This window comes from Amphiura filiformis, chromosome 10 (assembly GCF_039555335.1).
Source record: "Amphiura filiformis chromosome 10, Afil_fr2py, whole genome shotgun sequence".
Taxonomy (NCBI): domain Eukaryota; kingdom Metazoa; phylum Echinodermata; class Ophiuroidea; order Amphilepidida; family Amphiuridae; genus Amphiura; species Amphiura filiformis.
The window spans coordinates 31,554,848-31,574,725 of record NC_092637.1 but is presented as its reverse complement, the minus strand read 5'-3'; the positions used below and the strand labels follow the sequence as shown (position 1 = coordinate 31,574,725).

At 37.2% G+C, this 19,878-nt stretch overlaps 1 protein-coding gene across 7 annotated transcripts in view; it reads right to left on the bottom strand.

Annotated features, from left to right (window-relative positions):
- Nucleotides 1-243: 243 nt before the first annotated feature.
- The window catches only part of LOC140162745 (uncharacterized), a 48,394-nt gene continuing 28,759 nt past the window's right edge, over nucleotides 244-19,878 (bottom strand). For 2 of the 7 annotated variants that reach the window (XM_072186032.1, XM_072186037.1), the window contains 11 exons: nucleotides 18,738-18,961; nucleotides 15,607-15,651; nucleotides 13,042-13,151; nucleotides 11,697-11,767; nucleotides 10,112-10,344; nucleotides 9,551-9,682; nucleotides 8,898-9,131; nucleotides 7,942-8,289; nucleotides 7,082-7,189; nucleotides 5,548-5,667; nucleotides 244-4,587 (listed from right to left, as the gene is read on the bottom strand). In XM_072186032.1, coding sequence (XP_072042133.1) covers nucleotides 4,322-4,587; nucleotides 5,548-5,667; nucleotides 7,082-7,189; nucleotides 7,942-8,289; nucleotides 8,898-9,131; nucleotides 9,551-9,682; nucleotides 10,112-10,344; nucleotides 11,697-11,767; nucleotides 13,042-13,151; nucleotides 15,607-15,651; nucleotides 18,738-18,961 — 1,891 coding nt within the window. In that variant the 3' untranslated portion in view covers nucleotides 244-4,321. The remainder of the gene's footprint in view (nucleotides 4,588-5,547; nucleotides 5,668-7,081; nucleotides 7,190-7,941; nucleotides 8,290-8,897; nucleotides 9,132-9,550; nucleotides 9,683-10,111; nucleotides 10,345-11,696; nucleotides 11,768-13,041; nucleotides 13,152-15,606; nucleotides 15,652-18,737; nucleotides 18,962-19,878) is intronic. The other 5 variants (XM_072186033.1, XM_072186034.1, XM_072186036.1 and 2 more) reach the window with 5 other exon arrangements.

Below are 19,878 nucleotides of genomic sequence, written 5' to 3'. Positions count from 1 at the left end.
GATGCAAAAAAGATTTGAGATAAATAGCGCCATCATTGTTCACCTTTTCTTAAAACTGACTACAGTTTACATGCCATCAAACAACCGTGAGAAAATATTCAAACCATTTACCTGGAGTGATACATGATGTGAGAGAGCACAAAATGGAGGGAGCAAAAGAGGGGAGATATGATTTTTTTAAATATTATTATTTCTTCAAGAACGGGAAAAACAAATGATGACAACGAAAACATAATGAATGAATCTTGGATTATATATCTGAATTACGTTTATTATCATTATTTACGCCAAGATTAACAAACAAAGTTGGTATGAAATGTATGATTACCTGACGGGATAGAACCCCTGCATAAGTGTTTAATCACAGACGTGATTTAATGATATGCGTGCTAATACATGTAGCCATAGGCTTTAACATAAAAGGCTATAAAAAGTCCAATATCTGTGATCAAGAGCTATCTTAAAGCACAGATGTGCTTAAAGTGAAGTCCCACTTTTGGTTCAAGTTCCTTTGGTAATTAGTCAAGGTTAAAATTTGTCAATGTAAATTCTGTTCTGTCTGTCATCAAAGTAACTGACCAAGCTTCCTGTTTAAGTACTTCTGGACCAATAATTGGCTTGTTTGTACTTGTTTTATCTTCGTCGTTATCGTCATCCTTAATAGTTTTGTTTTTAAACAGGAAGCCCCGCTTGGTCAGTTCTCCACAGAAGATCTGACAATACACCTGTTACTTTGATGACAGACAGAACAGAATTTACATGGACAAATTTTAACCTTGACTAATTCCCCAAGGAACTTGAACCAAAAGTGGGACTTTCACTTTAGTGGTAGTATGAGTAGCGGTAGGAGTAGTAGTTTTACCATTTACCGTCAGATACCCCAACCTGCTTTTCTTCCAAACCAATACTTACAGGAGCAATTTGCCTGCTCACCCTCATCTTTAGACTCAGTGTCTAGACTACATTGTGGGAACCCATCACAGTTGTCATTAGGTTGTATACAGTAACCAATGGGACCAATTTATGTGCAATCTATAGGGAAGAAAGGATATATCTACCATGTCCAGTCGTATTTTAAGTCACAGAGCATTACTATTAGTTTCTCGACTAGTGACCAAGAAGAATAGCTTAAACGGCCCTGTAACGTAAAGGCACACACAGTCCTCATTCCTGCATTTTATCATAAGTAAAGCTATATTAATATAAATCATGCATAAATACGCACTAGTTTACAACATACAGATTCAAACATCATTGACCGAGGCTATTATAATGTGCTGTTATAATGTGCATTTTGAAATGTTTCAAAGCCTCAGTACATAGTCAGATACAGTCATGGACAAAAGTTTGGAATATTTTTATTTTTGTATCAAATGCAGTTTTCAATCATATTAGGAACAGGTTTGTTGTTCTGTAGAAGTACTCAGTTGAATTTAATTGAAATATACATATGTCCTTTGATGTTTACATCACACAGTTTGTCAATTAAACAAAGAATTGCCTGAAGAAGCGCATTACAATGGGAGGATCACACAATTTCAACACTTTTTTGGCGGTCTCTTTATATCACAAAATGAGATTAAAGACACTAGCAAACTTTATTGTTTAAACAAAAACTTGAACTCTGACTGTGACATGTTCAGATAAGTCCCTTGCTTGAGAAAACACAACTCAATATTTGGTGTGTCCACCCCTTGCCAGCTCAAGGTCATGTACGCGACGTGACATTCCCCCGACCAGGTTTGCCAAGGTTCCTTGTGGAATATCTCGCCAGCAAGCAATGAGGGCGTGTTTAAGTTCCTGCAGGGTAATTGTTTGGTTGTCCATGTTACCTAACCTGCGGGATATATCTGCCCAAGTTCTCTATAGGGTTCATATCCGGGCTCAAAGCCGACCAGTCCAGGTCATCTACATTCTCATTTTCAAGGAATTCCCTCACGCGTAAGGCTATGTGCGCCGTGGTGTTGTCATCTTGGATCACGAAACTGTTCCCGAAGTCTCTTCTTTCAAAGAGAAGCATAACCTGATCAAGAACATGCAGGTAATGGTCCTGGTTCATGTATCCTTCTAGCAGGTACAGATGCAATTTTGACCTGCTATGAAATGCTCCCCATTCTGTGATTCTACCACCATCTCCCTGGACTCTAGGCAGGATACAATCCTCGAACAGGGCTTGTCCAACCTGTCTTCGGACCTTGAATCGGCCATCTTTTCTGTAGAGGAGGAATCAGGCCTCATCACTGAAGATCACATTACGCCAATGGCCTACTGTCAAATTCCTATGTCTCTGTGACCAAAGCAAGCGCGCATGCCGATGTCTTTGCAGAAGTAAACCGGCACCAATATCCTTCTGTTTGTAGCCGCGATTACGTAGGTCAATGACAAGGGCGTACAAATCTGCGCTCAACTAGCACCTCATGATCAAAAATATCGTATACAACAGACAGATGCAACAAAGCCAATGTAACCTTATGAATCACATCGCTAAAACAACTGCGAAAAGGATGCCCGATGGTTCATTTGTCAGGCATGCGAAGCCATTGTCCTACATTACGTATTGTGTGATATGGAATGGTACCTAAGACCTTACCAGACACCCATGATCCATTTTGCATGGCTGACGGGTCATTGGTGGTAAGAAGTATGTACTTAAAACCGGGCTATGCAAAAACAATAAAAATATTCCAAACTTTTGTCCATGACTCTACAAAAACAGCACTCTTCATTGCGCAACTTATTAGATTTGACCTTCAAGGCACTGGATACTAGTATTGCGACGAGAAATGTGCGGATACATGATAGACCCGGTTTGTTATAACAGATCGGAGTCTGTCACAGTATGTACGAATCGTGAAAGCCCCGAGATAGAACTGCCTCGGTTCCTCTTATCGCGATGCCCTCGAATACGGGGCGTATGGTTTCGAGCAGACATCGAGCCCTATGGTTATTTTGTTATTGCTGGTGTGGCGGTCTGTCACATCCACTGAGCAAGCACAGGGCCCAAACCTGGGTCTGTCGTGGACCCGCAAATTTGTCATAGCGGCATGAAAGTCTGCGGGACCACGTGTAAGTAATTGAATACATGAATCCAAAACCCACCCAAGTCCATGGGAAGTGATTTTGAGAAAAAAACCTGTGTATCATTTTAATTCCTTCAGTTACATTTACCTGGTCAATATGGTAAGTTGTACGTGCAAATGGGTGTTTTAAACTGTATTAGGTATGACGATTAGCATTTCAGGGACTTCGTGTGGTTCATTTTAAAATACTGGACTTGGGTGGTTTTTTGAATCATATACAAAGACAATAACGTTGGAATGATATTACCACTAGTAAGATAATACAAAATAGAGCACACAGTTATGTATAATGTTGATAAGCATTCTGCCATGTAATATAAACCACACACTTTCCTTGATTAAACCCATTGTTTCCAATAGTCACTCTCCAGCAATGAAGATGTTACAAGTGGACTTTTATACATACTGGCTTTCAATCAATGTGTTACAAGACTCAAATCATGGACTTGGGTTGATTCTTTCATACATGCTATTTTTCACATGCTCAATAGACACAGAGGATGAATTTGAGTTGTTCTTTCATACATATGACAGGCCTATATGTAGCAACACTTTCCCATGCTTAACTCAATTTGGCTAAAGTATTGACTTGGGTGGCTTTTGTATTCATATATTCAATTGCATAGCCTTGCATATTGAACCACTTCATACATCAAGGCTTCGTTGGCGCTAATAATGTTATTTAAACATTTAAAAGTTACACAATATCAGCAGGTACGAAAACAAAATGCATAGTATAAAATTAATAGCCGTTCCGGACCAGGTATTCAGGTCTGTATCTCCCGCAAATGGTTTACATCAGGATGCTATATCTGATATCACCATCCCAGTTGTCGAACTAGTCAGCACGGGAGTCAGATACCAACCAGAGTTAGGTGGAAGCACGGGGGAAAACGTTTTCTCCCGCCTCGAAATACCTCGACAAAATGAAAAAAATGTTGCGATGTCCTTCTCCCTTCGATCTTTTTCAGACCAAAATTAAGCAAAGTCTGGCATTCAAATGGCAACTTTTGGCGCACTTGGTGCGAAATGTCCGGTAAAGCCATTATTGGATTAGGGATGACTTTACCATTATCAAAGCGGCCTTGACTTTTTTGTCTGGTATGACATTGCTTGTTGTGCTTTATATTAAAAGTACGTACAAAACTCCTCAGTATCATCAATAGGTACTGTTGGTAAACTTTGACAAACTTCCACCAAATCTAAACCTATATTTGCAAATCCATCAACACAGGTATTTTTTACAGCCATTTTCTCGCAAAATCCCTTACATATAGAGATAACACCAGAAGATCCAAGCGGGCATCCAGGGAAGATTGCACCGCAGAAAAAAGGATAGCTCTCCGGTCACAACTCCGGAAAGCATAGAGTCTTCTCAATTTTAATTCGGCTTGGATGACATTTCCAAAACCTTGTGCGTCTTTGGAGATAAAGTTTGGATAGTAGGTTTCGTTGTACGGAAGATCGCACGGGACAGCGGTTGTTCCTAACCATTCCTCGCAACCATCTGAAATCGAAACGAAAAATGATTAAAAAAATTCAAAAGATACAGTACTCAAAATAAACAAGGTACCAGTTGCTCTACAAGACTCCGTTTTCATTAATGGAATCGGGAATTAGAATCGCGCAAAACTTAAATAAACAAACCGAGTGTTTTCTATTTCTTAATCAATGTCGTTACCGAAAGTTATTTTTGTTACTTTTGGATTATAATTACCATACATAGAATGCTCAATAAATTTGTCAATATATGACATTTCTGTTTCTTGTACTCAATCGACTTTAACATAACAGTCTTGCTTTTAGTTATATATATAATTTAATTATTTGCTAAATGCTGCCAGAACCTTCATTGAGCCTGAAAAAAGGTATAGACTAATTTTCTCATTCTTATTAATATTCATGTTTTTCGTCTTCTTTTAAACTTCTTTGTTCTTTATTCTTTACCTTCATTTTACTGTTATTTTATGTTTATGCTTATATTCCCATTCTTACTTTATTCTTATTTATATTCTTATTTTTATTCTTATTGTTATTAATATCATTTCCTTTCTCTAAAGCTGAATTTATACTCCATCACTGAGCGATGAGCAATTGATATCTGACCAATGAGGTTGCGCGCTTTTCTCAACGCAACAAAAAGCACCCTAACTCATTGGCTATAAACCAATTGCTCGTCGCTCAGCGATGGAGTATAAATTATTAGCTTAATGTTTGAATTTGTGGTAGTTTTCCTTTAGTTTTACTTGTCTGCTTATGTTTATATATGCTTATTCTTATATCATTTCATCTTTGTCGTTATCGACATCGTTATTCCTAATACTTTTGTTTTTAAGTGGTTAAGTGGTATATAGTAAAACAAGTGGCAGTATAGAGGTAGGTTCCGGAGTAGTCGCAGAAGTAGCAATAGAATTACTTTTTAAAGTCAGACACCCACAACCTGTTTTTCTTCAAAACCAATACTTACAGGAGCAATTTGCCTGCTCACCCTCATCCATAGACTCAGTGTCTAGACTACATTGTGGGAACCCATCACAGTTGTCATTAGGTTGTATACAGTAACCACTGGGACAAATTTCTGTGCAATCTATAGAGAAAAGGGGGAATATTCACCGTGTCCACGCGTATAATAATTAGTCATTAAAGCATCATTATTAGTTTAGTTTTATTATTAGTTTAGTGGTTGGTCTGACAGTTAATGAGTTAGTAAGGTGATAAGTATTGTTATTAAGTTATTTATTACCTAGGTTAGTAAGTTACTTTAATTAGGTTTAGTAATACGTTATTTGGTTTAGTATTAGTTAGTTAGTTAGTTAGTTAGTTAGTTAGTTAGTTAGTTAGTTAGTTAGTTAGTTAGTTAGTTAGTTAGTTAGTTAGTTAGTAAGTTAGTTGGTTTAGTATTAGTTAGTTATTTAGTTAGTCATATTGTTAATTAGTTTGAATTTTTAGTTTCTGGCTGATCAACTTGTTACGCCTGCTATTTTTTTTTCTTAATGCGCTTTTTATAAACAGTGGTAAAGGCTACCAACTGCCATTTTTGTACCGTGGTAATGTATCTAAATCAGATGACTGCACTTATTAAAGCAAGTCGTGGTATACAAACATATCCAGCATATGCGTAAATCCCGGGGGCCTCCAATAAGGGGGGAGTGGTCCATACAATCACCCCAACCCCTCCTATGTGAGCTTTAGCCAAATTAACCGCATATTTGGGCATTTTCGCCTAAAAAGAATTTGTTCCTCTTTTGCACCATATTTAACCATTTAGCTTCAATTATTTATTACAAAAGGTTTCGTTCTCTTCCCACGCATTTGTACCATAAACTTATTCTGTTGCCAAATGGTGCAGCAGGATTAACTATACTTCAAGACATTTTCCCAATCCCATCACCCCCTGTCAAAAATAAATCAACGCAACTGATATGCAGGACAGATCAGGTCAGTCTGACGTTTACACCCTACTCTTTTCGAAATTTGAAACTGACTAAGAGTTACAAAATACAGGATTGTCTCAATACGAGACCGACGGCTAAAGGGGCCCACAGAACTGTACTTACCCGGCGTACCAACTCCTTTTACCCACCAACATAAAAACAAAATGGGGCTTAAGGGGGTACTACACCCATCGATAAATTTGTGTCTATTTTTGCATTATTCTCAAAAACTAATAACACAGTGGTAACAAAAGTTATGTATATTATTGGGGCAAGGAATCCAATTACTACGCTGGAATTTCAGTGACCCAAGACAAGCAGTTCGTTATTTATGATAAGAAATAAGGTACCACTAGGATGTACCTCATTTCCTATCATATATACTGAACCGCTTGTCTTGAGTCACTGAAATTTCAGTGTAGTAATTGATTCCTTGCCCCAATAATATACATAACTTTTGTTACCAGTGTGTTATTATTTTTGAGAAAATGCAACAACAAAAAAAATCTTAACCCCTTCGTTCAGTATATTGATTGAGTAAATGGGACTATGAAGGTCAATAATTACCATGTGTACAGTTGAGTTCATCACTTGTGTCAGTGCAATCCACGGTTTTGTCACATTCTAGAGATGCTGGTATACATTGCCCATTGCCGCATTCAAATCCATTACACCCTGTATACAAAGCAGATCATATCATTTGTTTAATTCGTCGTAGAAGTGATGGTGTAACAGGATTAACTACCATAGCAATAGGTTAAAATTATTCTTGAATATATCGCCCTGCACTACAAGCAGGTTGCATTCATCATCGAGATCCCTGGACCTCGGGCTGAAAGGCTCACGCGCTGGGCGCTTCGCATCTTTCCCTACACATTTTAAAATCATCTCACGGTGAGTTCGGGGCCTTCAAATCTTGGCCAGCATGGCCAAACCTCCCTGCCCCCTACCAAAAAAAAAGGTAAATCCGCCCCCGCCAGCAGTCCAGAGGTGCAAATAGGAACGACCATCAAAAATGTCCATGGGGGTCGGTGAAGCCCATCATAGAAAATTTCACGATTTTCATTATGCTCTTGTAAAAGAGTTTATCGACTTTTTACTTGGTAGTTAGATTGCAATTTCTTTCCATATTTAGGAGAAAATCCGATGACATATAATAGCCAAAATTTCTCAATTTTGAGAGGGCGCGCTCACATTATGACGTCATATAGACCCCCCCCCCCCCCGGGCGTCAATGCCGGGGGGCAAGGGACGTGTTCCCCCTCACATCACCTTTCGACCAAATGACCAATTTTTTGTTCTTTTCAGCCACTTTTTGATAAATCATGTCGCTTGTCCCCCACCCCACATTTCAAGCCGGATTGGCGCTAATGCCCACATCCTTCGTAGTCCGCATTACAAAATATTCTAATCATGCTAATCCTAACCTGGAATTGGTGTTGTCGTAACTGGGGGACATTGGCATGTATCACATCCACCGTCAATCACTACAGTTTGACATCCAGAGGGACAAGTTATTTGTGGGCATTGCGATGGTGTGGTAGGAGGTGTCGTCGTCACTGGAGGACATGTACATGTGTCTGGACAGAGATGGTCTTCCACATAAATGTCACAGCCAGGAGGACAAGTTATTTGTCGGCATTGCGATGACGTAGTTGTAGGTGGTGTTGTCACTGGAGGACAGTCGCAATAGTCACAGCCACCTTGGACCTCTACAATGTGGCAGCCTTGAGAACAGGTTATCATATATGGGCATGGTGTTAGAGTCGTTGTAACTGAGGGGAAAATGAACTTATGTTAGTAGAGTGGATCAATGAGTATGATATTAGTTATTATTATTATTGATTCCCAAAATAATGGTGTCAATGTATGATTAGGTTATTCAAACTTACACCATAAAACCAACAGTAGCCAAACACGTGTTAATACACTCATTTTACTCAAGAAAATTAAACACCAGTTTAGAAAACAATCCCAGGGAAACACTGATTTTTTTAAATTAATTTGCAACAGAAAAAAAACCATGGCTAAAAAAATATGGTCCAGATTTAGCATTGGAATGATATTTCTTGATTGAAAACTGAGATCATTATTTGTGCAGTTCTCGGTTTTCATTTTGCTCAACTTGAAATATCGACTTTTAACTCAATATTTAGATTGTAATTTCCTTCCATATTTAGCATGTATTTACCTATTTTGGTATCACTGGATAGCAAGAGACCCATTACAGTTACACATTCACTCCAAATATAACAGTACATGACGTTTATAATAGAAAAAAAATGGAGGGGGGTGAAACACCCCTTCCCTTTCGTAGTCCGTGATACAAAATACGAGGATTAAGTTCTATGGAAGAATTGACTCTAATCATGCTAATCCTAACCTGGAATTGGTGTTGTCGTAACTGGGGGACATTGGCATTTATCACATCCACCGTCAACCACTGTAGTTTGACATCCAGAGGGACAAGTTATTTGTGGGCATTGTGATGGTGAGATAGGAGGTGTTGTCGTCACTGGAGGACAGTCGCAATAGTCGCAGCCACCTTGGACATCTACAATGTGGCAGCCTTGAGAACAGGTTATCATATATGGGCATGGTGTTGGAGTTGTTGTTACTGAGGGGGAAAATGAACTATATGTTAGTAGATTGGATCAATGATTATGATATTATTTATTCCCAAAATAATGGTGTCAATGTATGATTAAGTTACTAAAACCTTACACCATAAAAACTTTACATTTCATTTTACTTTTCAAGAAAATTACATGTAAAAACCGGTTTAGAAAACAATCCCAGGGGAATTTCTAAAATTAATTTGCGCCGAAGGAGAAAACAAAAACCAGGGTTAAAAACTGCGGTAATCAGGTCCAGGCTTAGGATTAAAATGGTATTTGTTACTCATGTCAAAGATATTGATGGATTGGATATATTTAATATTTAATTTTTAGTTAAGTTACCAGGAATCCAAGGATGAATTATCAGATTGTGTATAGTCCACAACAGTAACGCTTAAGCTTTGTACTGAAATGATACCTTGTGGCAGTGTTGTTCTCTGGGGTGTGCTCCTCGAACCAGTTGACCAAGTTTGTGTTGTAGGATTATTCTGTGTTGTGTAAGAAGCTGTTGATGTGAAACTTGTAGTTGGGCTTGAGAGAATTATGAGCGCTGAAAACAAGAATACAGTGCATTTTTTTAAGTTTGTTTCAGTTAATACACTAGCACAGCCAGTTTTCCTGATTGTACCATGTGTTTCCTTGATGTTCCCTTGCATTCCTTTTCGATTATGTGGTATCCTCTTAGTGCATTACCAACCACTGCCTAATACAGCATCAGGAACAACAAGGACAAAAATATTGACAAACAATGAAATCTGTTTGTACGGGATAGGAACTTAGCTTTCTGTAAACGAGGAGCGATTTTGTATAGTTTGGAATAAGATATCTATATGAGGCTGAAAACAGGTTTAATTGTTTCGTTTAGGCCGTGCACTTTTTTTTTGGAGCAAATTTACCTCATGTGCTTTTTCATTTGAGAAATCCAGGGGAAAAAGGAATACATATTTAAAAAAAGAATACAATATGTGGTTGTACTCACGTTCATAAACCTCCGCTGATCCTTTTAGATAATCGATGGCATCCAAGGACCCAATAGTGTCAGCTTCTAGAAACAAATCTGTGATGATCTCCTCCAAAATGGATCTAATCAGATCTAATATTTCTTCTTTTGTCAACACATTCGACTCGTCATCTTCTGATATTATCGTAATGACCGGGGAATCATCGAAATAAACCATCAAATCTGCGTTGAGAGTCTTCCCAGTATTGTTACTGCAAAATGATAAAAGCAAGTGGACTGTTTTTATTCACGTGGCGTGGGTCAACTTATGAATGGCCAAGTGGTCCAAAAAACGCGTAAGATAAACGTGTAAGGTTACACGTGTAAGACTGCACCTTACACGTGTAAGATTGCATCTTATACGCGTAAGATTGCATCTTATACGTGTAAGAATGAAGCGGAATTTTTAAATTGACGAATCATAGAGTTAGAAATCACAAACAACCAATCATGCGTAACAAACCTCAACCAATAATATGTAAAGACGTTTTGTGATTTGTAACACGCATGACTTCTTATACGTGTAAGATTTGGATTTTAGTGATGGACGATACGTAATATTATTGGCGGCGTACCAAGGATAAGGAGAGCTCGTCACCAAAATCGTAAACGAGGCACTTTCTAAATTTGTATGAGTGCTACAATGTCCTGTATTTTATGACGAATCTATGTCAGGAATTGTTCCGACTGTTGGCCCGTCATGCCCACATCCCGATTTATCTGACTTTTAGCTACTTTTTTCAGTTATCTAGAGTCAATAAATACTCATATCAATTAAAACTACCACGGTGCAGATCGATATCGAGGGTGAGATTATTCGACACTCGTCGTACCAGTCAAATCGGAATACCGTCCAACCCTAATAGGCAATTCATACGCGTATAAGAAATGCTATGGCGAGATTTCATTGGTCGAAGATGAATACGCGTAAGATGATAGGTTGTTTGGGGTTTAAATAATGGGTTCTTTATATTATTCGTCAATTTAAGCATCCCGCTAGATTCTAAGAGATATAAGATGCGATCTTACACGCATAAGATGCAAGGTTACACGTATAATCTTACACGTTTTTTGGTCCACTTGGCCATTCATATTATGTTGCTAATTGTGAATGAGTGCATTGTGAGTGAGTCGCAAGGTAAAATCTGGCAAGTGCAGCGAGTAAAAATACGGTTACAGTCGGCAATTATTACCACATTTCTATAAATCAAGTGGACAGTTTGTTCTTGTCATGTTACCATGGTTACGGAATTGCATATGACCTTAATAATAATCCCTCCATCTTGACGGGGGCTGGAATAGGAATTTGTGGTTTTGAATTTTAACTTTCCATTAGCATATGAAATGGTCATAATAGTCACTATCGCATAATTTTAGCACCAGATTAGTGATATTTTCTTTTGGGGAAAAAGAAGAAAATATCGAGGAAAGGGAGAGGGAAACGCATTCTGCTTGTGCAATATTCCGCGTTTTTGACCTTAGTAATTATGGAAGAAGATATTTTGAAAATAAAGCATGCACTGGACTGACTTAAATTGGGGTTCACGAAAAGCCGAAGTCTTACCTAAACCGTGAAACATCTGTTTTGTCGTAGACTTCTTTAAGACGCGGGCTTCCTTCAAAGATCGTATTCATCTGTTGATAAGAAATTACAAACAAAATGTATTATGTATGAAATTAAGGTAGTTCCAAAAAGGCAAATCAAGACAATTAGTTCCTTTGTTTTAAAATCAAGAAAAATCGTTGACTACGCTAATAATTCTATTAATTGAATACATGAATTCAAAACCCACCCAAGTCCATGGGAAGTGATTTTGAGAAAAAAAACCCGTGTATCATTTTAATTCCTTCAGTTAGATTTACCTGGTCAATATGGTAAGTTTTACGAGCAAATGAGTGGGTTGAACTGTATTAGGTATGACGATTAGCATTTCAGGGACTTCGTGGGGGTTCATTTTAAATGCTGAACTTGGGTGGTTTTTTGAATCATATACAAAGATATCAATGTTGGAATGAGATTACCACTAGTAAGATAATACAAAGTAAAGCACACATGTTGCACATAATGTTGATAAGCATACTGCCATGTAATATAAACCACACACTTTCCTTGATTAAACCCATTTTTTTTTCAAAAGTCACTCTCAAGCAATGAATGTGTTACAAGTGGACTTTTATACATACTGGATCTCAATCAATGTGTTACAAGACTTAAATCCTGTACTTGGGTGGTTCTTTCATACATGCTATTTTTCACATGCTCAATAGACACAGAGGATGAATTTGAGTTGTTCTTTCATGCATTTGACAGGCCTATGTATAGCAACAATTTCCCATGCTTAACTCAATTTGGCCAAAGTATGGACTTGGTGGGTTTTGTATTCATATATTCAATTGAAAAAGAGTCTTTGATCATTTGTTGCATTTTTCAAGGAACAAAAACAGAGGATGAAGGACACGAGAGGAAGAAGAAGTGAAAGACGGCGTGGAAGAAGAAGGGGAAGAACTAATAATAAGAAGAAATATTCTTAATAGCAAAGTTGATGTGTCTTGCATTGACATAAGACAAAGAATTTATCGTATGGGTGATTTTTTTATGTAAAACTCAGAACAAGCTAATTTCTTAAAACACGGTCCATCAAGATTGACCACGAGTTCGTTAGCACAACAATCCACGTGAGTTGTCGCGATATCGAACTCGGTGCGTGACCCTTTTTGACGGATTATTAAAACATGATATAAAGCACTGCACATGATCTCTCGTCACAATTTATAACCTATTCGTGCTCTATTCTTCGCCCATGCTATTACTCAGTGCCAAAAGTGGGTAAGTGCAATAGCTGCCAAATGTTCACAGGGCAGCTATTGCACTTACCCACCTCTGGCACTGAGCAGACGAATTAACTTACTGCTTCTGTAATTTCAGCAGCTAATTCTGTGGCTTGCACAGACGAAGGTGGGAAATACACTGGTAAAAACTCTCGCTGCAGAATTATTGACACATTGACCAAAATCAAATCTAGAAGAAAATAAATATTATAACCATTGTATTCAACACATATTGCATAATACGAGTACAAGAAGTATGAGTAGTTTGGGATTTTAGCAAGTGGCTATAAAGTTTAGTCAAGTAAAATATTTAATAATGTTAATTCTTTGAAACACCAAGAACGCCCTTAACCTTAATCAATAATAACAGAATTATTGTGATATTAAACTGTTCAGATAGTGAAAGGTGTATACTGTCATGTCAAAGTAAAGACAAGATATTACACAAGTTGAGCCAAATGTTACTCCATAATTACATAAATATTGGAAATAAGTGTGTGTGAATTATGTACATGTAGCCCATGATCATTCTACATAATACTTTTATTAATCGTCATGTCTTAGTGATTGCTTATAACTGTACGAATGTGCCTATAGACGAATCCAACGAGCCAAGTGATGGTCAGAATTTTGTCGGCCATGACTGGGTCCCCGGCGCACCAAGCTGGTGTTGTGACCGCCCAATTGGGTGGATTAAAGCCGCTTAAAAATCGATGTTATGTTGTATTGTGTTGTAAACTTTCATCATTCTGTTGTCTACGTGCAACACGGGTGATGAAATGCAGTTTAAAATCCCCGCCAAGGACGCATCATTTCATATTTTAGGTGGGATATACCCGACGGGACCCAGCTATGGCTGCCATTGAGGTGTAGGTATGCGTGGAATTGGATTCGTCTATATTCAAAGGTCTTAAATTATCAATATAAATAAAAGAATAAGTTATATGCATGATATAAGTATTTCTAGAGTATAATGCTGTCTGTTATCACAGTACTGGTGCAACTGGTCTCTGAGTGAGTGGTCGAGCTTTCGTCGAATGTGTCTCTGACTTCATCAGATATAGACGAATTCAACGAGCCAAGTCATGGTCAGGATTTGGTCGGCCATATTTGGTTCCCCGCATGCACCAAACAGGTGTTGTGAGTGCCCAATTGGGTGGATTAAACCCGCTTAAAATTCGATGTTAGATACTTTTGTGTTGTAAACTGTCATCATTCTTTTGTCTACGTGTAACACGGGTAATAGAATGCAGTTTAAAATACCCTTCAAGGCCGCATCATTTCACATTTTATGTGAGATAGCTAGGTCCCCGTCGCGGCTATGGCTGCCATTGAGGAGTAGGAATGCGTGAAATTGGATTCGTCTATATCCCTAATTTCAGACACATCTGACGAAAGCCACTCATATAGGGACCGGCTGCATCCGTCCTAAAGCGACGGCGTACTCGTAGACTAGGCGTATGAGAAAGCCTATAGGTATTAATCAGCAAATTGAACACGTCTTCAAACCAAGGGTAGGCCTACTCATAATTTTGCACCACAATTTAACCACAACAATAGAAACGTACCCAGGACAATAGGAGAAAAGTACATTTCTAACCGCTGGGTTACTTTTATTTGAAGTCTTTATGTACTATAGCAACGTTAATTTTAGATATATTGTATGTTCTTGAAGGTTATATTCAAAAACGTATTATTGCTATACTTTTGCCTTGAAAACATTATATATAGAAACGTGTACATTACAACATAAAATGTATTATTACTACACTTTTCCCTTGAAAACATTATTTATAGAAATAAAGTAGAAAAGGTTCTTTTTCATATCCAATTATTCTGGTACTCAGAAATATTTCAATTCCTATCAGGAATCTTGATCACTCTGTTGTGGTGTTTCTAGATGTTTGATGAAACGGCAACACTGTTTGGTCTTGATGATGTTTCCAAACTTCCTGGTTGCCGTTTATTGATGCGTTGGTCGTTGATTTTGTCTAGTTTGTAAGTCCCCTCGTCTTTGTTCATGTTCTTTGATCAACTCATCAATAAACGGCAACCAGGAAGTGTGGAAACATCATCAACACCAAACAGTGTTGCCATTTCATCAAACATCTAGAAACACCACAACAGAGTGATCAAGATTCCTGATAGGAATTGAAATATTTCTGAGTAAGTTCCAGAATAATTGGATTTGAAAAAGAACCTTTTCTACTTTTTTGAACTATGAACGATCCTGATGAATCTGTTTCAAGAATTATATATAGAAACGTGTACATTACAACATAAAATTTCAAAATAATGATAATCAAGAAATTAAGTCACCATCCAAACAAGATCTCTAAGGGACCGTTCACAAACACTTGTAAGGGGGCCTGATGCAAAAAACTTTCATCGCGAAAAATTTTTTGGCCCACCCCCCTTTACAGACCTCAAAATTGTCAGGCCCCCCCTTTGACATGAAAATTATGGGTCAACCCCATAGAAAAGCATATAAACTCAATTTTCCAGGAACATTTGTGGTCATTTTTTCAGGCCCCCCCCCTTAGGAGGGTCAAAAATTTCAGGCCCCCCCCCCTGTTTTGCATCAGCCCCCCCTTACAAGTGTTTGTGAACAGTCCCTAATTATATAACAGCATTCCTATACTTACCAATGGGTGGTGTTTCCACGGTTAAATGATGACCTTCTTCTCCATCTGTTAAAATGAAATAACAAATTTGAATAAACCGAAAGCTATAAACTTTGTGAGAGAGTAATGTGGTCCAGTGGGCATGGTGGATAAGGTCTTTGCCTTAAAAGCAAGAGGTCTCCGGTTCGATCCCGGGTGAATGCAAAATTCACATTCAATTAATGCATTTGAATTTAGAAAAAGACAAAGACATCTCATCCAGTTCCGATCCCATAGGGTAATGCCTGGCTATTTGTAAGACTCAAACGAAACCCATGGGCATCATGGGAGAGCAGTATTTCAACACTGAATGATTTATCCAGAAGTGAAGATATAAAAAACATTGGAGCTATTAGTTCAAATCAGTGGCGTAGCTGCCGGGGGGCAGGGGGGGGGGGCAAAAAAATCCCAGCTACGCCGCTGGTTCAAATTACTCTAATTTGTTCAACATTTTATTCCTTGCAATGATCCACTGGTTAGGGCATTATAAAGTTCACTAAAAACTCGGTTTGAATTTAACCATAGCTATACGGGATCGGTCTAGCTAGTGATTATAAGTTGACATTATACACTTGAAGTTGACTTGATTGTTATTGAAACATTTAGTCCAGTCAAAGTGGGTTTTGACTCACCACTAATTTTCAAGGAGATCGGAGCATTTTTTCGAAGTTGACCCACGTGGAGCCCAAAATTTGACCTTTGACCTTTTTGCTTATAACTTGAGAATGGTACATCACAGATATGACAAACTATACTTTTTAAGACTAGAGGAATGCTTTGGTATAGTTTTTAAAAAGATTAAAGCAATTTTGAAATTTGACCCCTGTATGACCTTTTCCCGCCAAAAACTACCCTTCCACCAAGTATATTTAGTATATTTTTGATATGATGTTCAGGGGACATCTCTAAAATGTATAAAAGTGAAAAAAATTCTATTGCAATTAGTGATGGGTGACACCACTAATTTGTTTAAATTGACTGGACTAATTGTGTTAAAGTCATCAGTGGCACTCGACATGCGACATGCATATCGCAGTGTTCATGGTTGTCAGGCTACAATATTAGTACAGCTATGTGTTGAATTTGTTGTTTTCATCACATTATTATTTGCCCCAAACATAATTACATCATATGTCTTCTTAGGAAGATAAATTCCGATAAAGTCAATTTCAATATCTTAGATGCCCTAAATAAAAAAAACGGCCTTCTATTCCATTATTAAGTCAGAAAAAAATCCTCATTTTATTTATTATTCGACCGTGGGGATTTTACATAATACGTATCAAAGATCTAAAAATAAATTTTAGGATCTTTGCTTACGTTTAATGTGTGAAACACTGCAAAAAATAAAGATATAGGGCTAAAACGTAAAAATGTTCTCCCAAGTAACAAAAATAACATGTATATCGTCCCCGCCCTCACCGATTTTTGGAGATTTTCAAATATTTTTGTTATTTTTCCTATTTGCTCCCTTACTTTATTTCTAAAATTGCTGTGATGAAAAGACATGTTCAGAAGTTCTTGGTTATCATTTATAAACACATTGCAAACACTTTCTTCAAGCTAGGGGTAGGGCTTTGGGGAAACAACAAAAATATCTGGGGGCCTCCCCGATTTGATGATGTGTTGACAAACACTTTGCAATTGCAATTTTACACAGAAATGAATGGTAAAAAAATAACACAATAACAAATAATAAGGACCTCCCTTACCGATTTTTGAAAAAGTCCGGACGATATACATGTTATTTTTGTTACTTGGCCTAATCATGTTTATTTATTCCTATAAACATGACGTGAATACCCATTATGTGAAAAAAATGCGATATGACATATACATTTTCGGCTACAATGATGTGTTCAAAGCGAAGAACGGCATTTTCTGAACACTTTAGTTTTGAATGTAAAATACAAGGTCGTACCGAGCAGTAAATTTACAAAAAAAGTATGGAAAATAATTTTAAGGCACGTAAATGTCAACAGAACACAACTACCGCAATTTATCGATCTACAATTTTACAAAAATACCGACATCGTCAATACCATCACAACACAATAGGTAATATTTATGCTTCGTTTTTGACCGTGGAATCACATCTATTAACTCTCTCCGGGCAAGTATTGAGTGTCTTTTTTTTAATTCAGAAATTTCAGAATTATAAATTTTCATTACCAAAATTGGAATCAGCATTAAAAATGCATTAAAATTAGTACAAACGAGCCTAGTATTGGTTCAGTGGTTCTTATGATAACTCTTGATATTTTGAGAAAATATCTCAAAACTTGGGCTTTTTATAATTTAAGCCTATGGTTAGCACTCAGAGTATTGGAGGTTCTTTTTATGTAATCATGACAAATTGCAATGTATTCAAGATTATGCTCCCTTAGGAAAATAGAAAATCACTACGCAATATTTACAAATCTTGTACCAGTTAATGCGTAATATAATAATAATAAGGCCACTATGGTATAGCAGTCGCCAATAATTTCAAAATGTAATTGATAATTAAATATTAAAATCAATACAGGGTGGTCCAAAAAGAACTTTACCAAAATTGAAAGCTTAATTTCTCAAATTTTAGAGCAGATATTGCCAATATTGTTACATATTTTAAATAAGAGCTGTGTGAGATTTAGTGGAAAATAGACATCTGTGATTGGTTTTTGCAAAAACCTCAAGTGTTCCCTTCATCCAATCAGAATTTGTTTTTTGTATCGAACGAAAGCTAACGCTTCCTCCTAAAAATAGTTTTTTTTACATTAGGTCAAAAGATAACACAATTCAATGTTATAGCATGGCGAATGTAGTAAATCTGTTGAAAACTACCTATCCAAGCACATTTTTTGACCAAATAGTAGGTTTTAAAAGTCAAAACCTCAAGTGTTCCTTACAATATTTTTCAAATTTTTTGTCATTAAAATGAAAGCGCACACTATTGTCTTATATTGGCCATATTCTAGCTACATTAGAATGAGCAATGGACACTTCTCTTTAAATTGCATTTACTGATTTCGCCTGTTTTGTCATACGGTTGTAAATTCAATGAACTATATGACTTTGCTAAAAATCAAGAGCGCTTACAAATTTTTGCTAGAAAGCGGGAAGTGCCTTACCTGGTTCACCAGTGGTTTTAATCACAGTCTTATGAGGCTCTCCTATAACACCCCAGAAGTACAACAACAGAAACAGAAGTATCGCTGCCGACAGTAGAAGGATTAGAAAACATAGAAGCGATATACAGACGCACTTTCTGTTGGATTTCTTTTTGTCTTTTGACTCTGTCTTTGTGTCTCGGCGAACCAAGTAGTTGTCACAGTTATTATATATCGCCATTTCTCTGTTAAAGACAAAATATAAAAGTAATGAAGGAAAATTCGTGTATTATTTTTGCTATGCAAATAAATAAATATTATGTGGTTTGCCACCAACTATTTTTCTTGAACTTTATTATTAAAGTAATGAAGGAGTTATATTTTCCAAATAAAATAAAATAAAAGTAAGAAAACTAACTATAATCATGACTATACAAAAACGATTCTCTTATAAACCATCATGCGCACAGTTTCCACCTCGATACTCCTGAGCACACATTTTCGTCCAAGAGCTTCCAAGCAGAGAACAACAAGCAGCGAATGTCTCCACCACGGTCTTTGATTGCACTACACGGTTGAGTGCATAGCAATGTAGGATCTGTGAAGCTTCTAGCTAAAAAATGGGCCTCTTTGATTGGTTTTTGTCGAAACCGCAAATGTTCCCTTCATCCAATCAGATTTTTTTAATGTCAAACGAAAGCTAACACTTCCCCCTAAAACACTTTCAGTCACTAGGTCAACTGCAACAGATAACACAATTCAATGTCATTAAATGAAAAAGCACACTTATATTGTCCATATACTAGAGGCACTAGAATGAGCAATGGTCAATTCTCTTTAAATTGAAAATCTTGTGCAAAAAGTTACTATTTTCGCCTGTTTTGTCATACGGTTGTAAATTCAATGAACTATGACTTTTAAAAAAGAGCGCTTACAAATTGATATGGACCTTGCAAGCACTGCATTCCTTCTTAGCCTCTGGAAGCCTAGGCCTTCGCTATTTATTTTTCTCATTCCTCTCTCTCTCTCTCCCTCTCCTCCCTCCATCTCCCCCTCCATCCATCTCCCCCTCCCTCCCACTCAATATCGCACCCACTAAAATGAAAATGCAGAACTACTTTAAAACACTACTTGAGCAATATTGTTTCATTGATTTATTTAT